This window comes from Apium graveolens, chromosome 2 (assembly GCF_009905375.1).
Source record: "Apium graveolens cultivar Ventura chromosome 2, ASM990537v1, whole genome shotgun sequence".
Lineage (NCBI taxonomy): Eukaryota > Viridiplantae > Streptophyta > Magnoliopsida > Apiales > Apiaceae > Apium > Apium graveolens.
The window spans coordinates 220,954,723-220,957,497 of NC_133648.1; the positions used below are offsets into that span (position 1 = coordinate 220,954,723).

Sequence of the window (2,775 nt, forward strand, 5' to 3'; positions counted from 1 at the left end):
TGGCCTTGTCAAACTTCCTTCCCTTAAAATACTGACCTTTATTCTTCCTGAAATTTCCCTTGCCATCACCAGAGTACTTCTTGTTGAAACCACCTTTTCTATGTGGCTATCCAAACCTCATTCTTTTAAAGCCTTTTACAAACATTGCATCCATCTAAATTACTTGAGGATCATTCAGCTCTATCTCAAAATTCTCATCGGTATCACTGTCAGGATCCTTCTTCATGAATTCTCACCAGCCCTTTTTTTGAATTTTGAGTTTCAGCATTGAGTGCAACAGACTTCATCATCTGTCCTTTCCTGTTCTTTCTTTTTTGAATTTCCAAATCATGGATTTTCAGCATTCCATAGATTTCATCCAGTGAAAATGATCCAAGTCATATTGATACATGATAATGGATATCTGTGTATCCCATTCCTCAGGTAAAGCCCTTAAAAACTTACGATTGGAGTCCTCCTTGTCATACTCCTTTCCAATGAATGACAGATCATTGAACAGTGTCATGAATCTGTCATATATGTCTGTAATGGTTTCATCAGACTTAGCATCAAACTGTTCATACTCTTGAACAAGAACATCCCTTCTATTCTTCTTGATTTCTAGGGTTCCTTGACATTGAGTTTTCAATGCATCCCATATAGCTTTTGCAGTTTTGTAATAAATCACCATGTTTGACATAACATTATTCAAACTGTTGTGAAGAATAATTCCGATCTTGGCATCTTTAAGCATTGCATCTTTTTCAACATCTGACCATTCAGATTTTTCTTTCCTTATGTAATGCTCAAGAACAGTGGTTGTCATTGCAATAACCTTTGTAGGATAGGGTGGTCCATCATTGATGATATCAACATAGCTATCATCTTTACTTTCCATGTAGAGTAATCAGCCTTCTTCAGGATTGGGATCTTCATGCTTTCTTACTTATTTTCTGACATCTTGATCTTTTCTAATTAAAAATAAATTAGACTGTTCTGATACCACTTGTTACCCAGTAATAAGATGATTGTTTAAGGGGGTTGGATACAATTATATAAATAATTTGATATCGGAAAATGAGAACAAATAGATCAATAACAGTTTAATAATTTCTGGTGTAAACTGTTATAAAACTCTCTCAAGAAATATGTATGTTCTTGAGAGCTTCTAGTTAACAAAATACTCGAGTAATGCACACCAATAATGGTGACCTATTCTGTGTTTATGTACTACATCGCTTCCATCAATCTCTATTAATTACAAGATATGTTACAACTCATTTTAGAGAGCAAGTCGCCAAGGAAAAGCACATCAATGCATCGCACTTACATTATTATAATTCAAAAGCTCAAGGATACTCAGGACTCAAAAAAATTGAACCTGTATAATCATCTCAGCCCAAGGTTATAGCCAAGACTATGTGAGTTTTGCTTAAGTCATAAAACCCACTTACTTATATAAATGCTATAAAACCTTTTACCCTATAAAGTCCTCGATGTGGGACGAAGTGAAATATAGAAAAAATACAAAGAAAGCCAATAAACTCTCCTTATTTGTGTTTTAAGTACACCTGAAGCTTAGGTTTCAAAGTTTTAGATGTTAACGTCTGCAATATAACAACTTTGCAAAAATTAAGGCAACAAGGAGCCAAAACATTACAGCGTGTCAAGTCAAAGCCCAAGGTTCTAACAGGAACACAACTTAAGGTATTTGGTGTCCAACCCTTCAAATTTATGGAATTAGGAGGGGGTCCTTCCTGTTAGATATATTTGTGATGTCAAGTTTAATAGTGATTTGTGTTTAGTTTTCAGATCTTGACTAACAAGACAAATTAGGACTTAACTGGAAATCAGTACTTATACTGAAGTCAGAACTTAAGTTATCAGAACTTAAGATATCAGAAGATATTCATCAGGAGATAATATCAGGACTTAAAAAGACTTTCAAATAAGGAAGGCGGCTGATTGAAAGAAAAGAAGATTGAGTCTAATACAAGAAGGGATATGCATGGAGAAGAATTCTATGAAGAATAGAAGACTTGGAGGAAAAGATAAGTAATTGATATATTTTAGGATGCAGACTTATATTCGATATCAATTAGAATATTATCTTGTAATTGTGTAGTATATAAACACAACATAGGGTTTACACTAGATGTGTTATCTTAATTGAGAATATTATTCAATGTAACCCTAGCAGCTCTCGTGATATTTGTTCATCATTGAGAGAGAACAGTTCCATTGCAATATTGTTTTATTAATAAGATTATTCTGTGTTTCATACTTGTGTTCTTAATTCGATTTGATTGTAGTATACACTGTATTCAACCCCCTTCTATAGTGTGTGTGACCTAACAAGTGGTATCAGAGCCTATCTGTTAGCACATATACAGTAAAGATCCAAAATAATCATGTTTGAAGAAGAACAAACTCTAACCAAGCCCACCAAAACTGAAGAAACTCCAAAGACTCAAATCCATAATTGATATGAGACTATTAGGGTTCCCATACTGAAACCTTCTGAGTATCCCATATGGAAAGTGAGGATGACTATGTTTCTGGAAGCAGATCCAGAATACCTTGACACAATTAATGAAGGACCACATAAGCCAAGCTCTCTGTTGTAGTTGCAGACCAGCCAGCAATGACTGTACCAAAGGAGAAAAATGAATATACAGCTGAAGATATCTCATATATTGCCAAGGATGCAAAGGTAAGGCATTTGGTGCATAGTGCCATTGACAATGTCATATCAAACAGGGTAATTAACTGCAAGACTGCAAAGGAGATATGAGA

General features: G+C 34.6%; 1 protein-coding gene across 1 annotated transcript; it reads right to left on the minus strand.

Moving 5' to 3' along the window:
• Window positions 1-337: 337 nt before the first annotated feature.
• LOC141697050 (uncharacterized) lies at window positions 338-877 on the minus strand. The gene has a single exon (XM_074501241.1). The coding sequence runs from the start codon at window positions 875-877 to the stop codon at window positions 338-340; it is 540 nt and encodes a 179-aa protein (XP_074357342.1).
• Window positions 878-2,775: the final 1,898 nt, after the last annotated feature.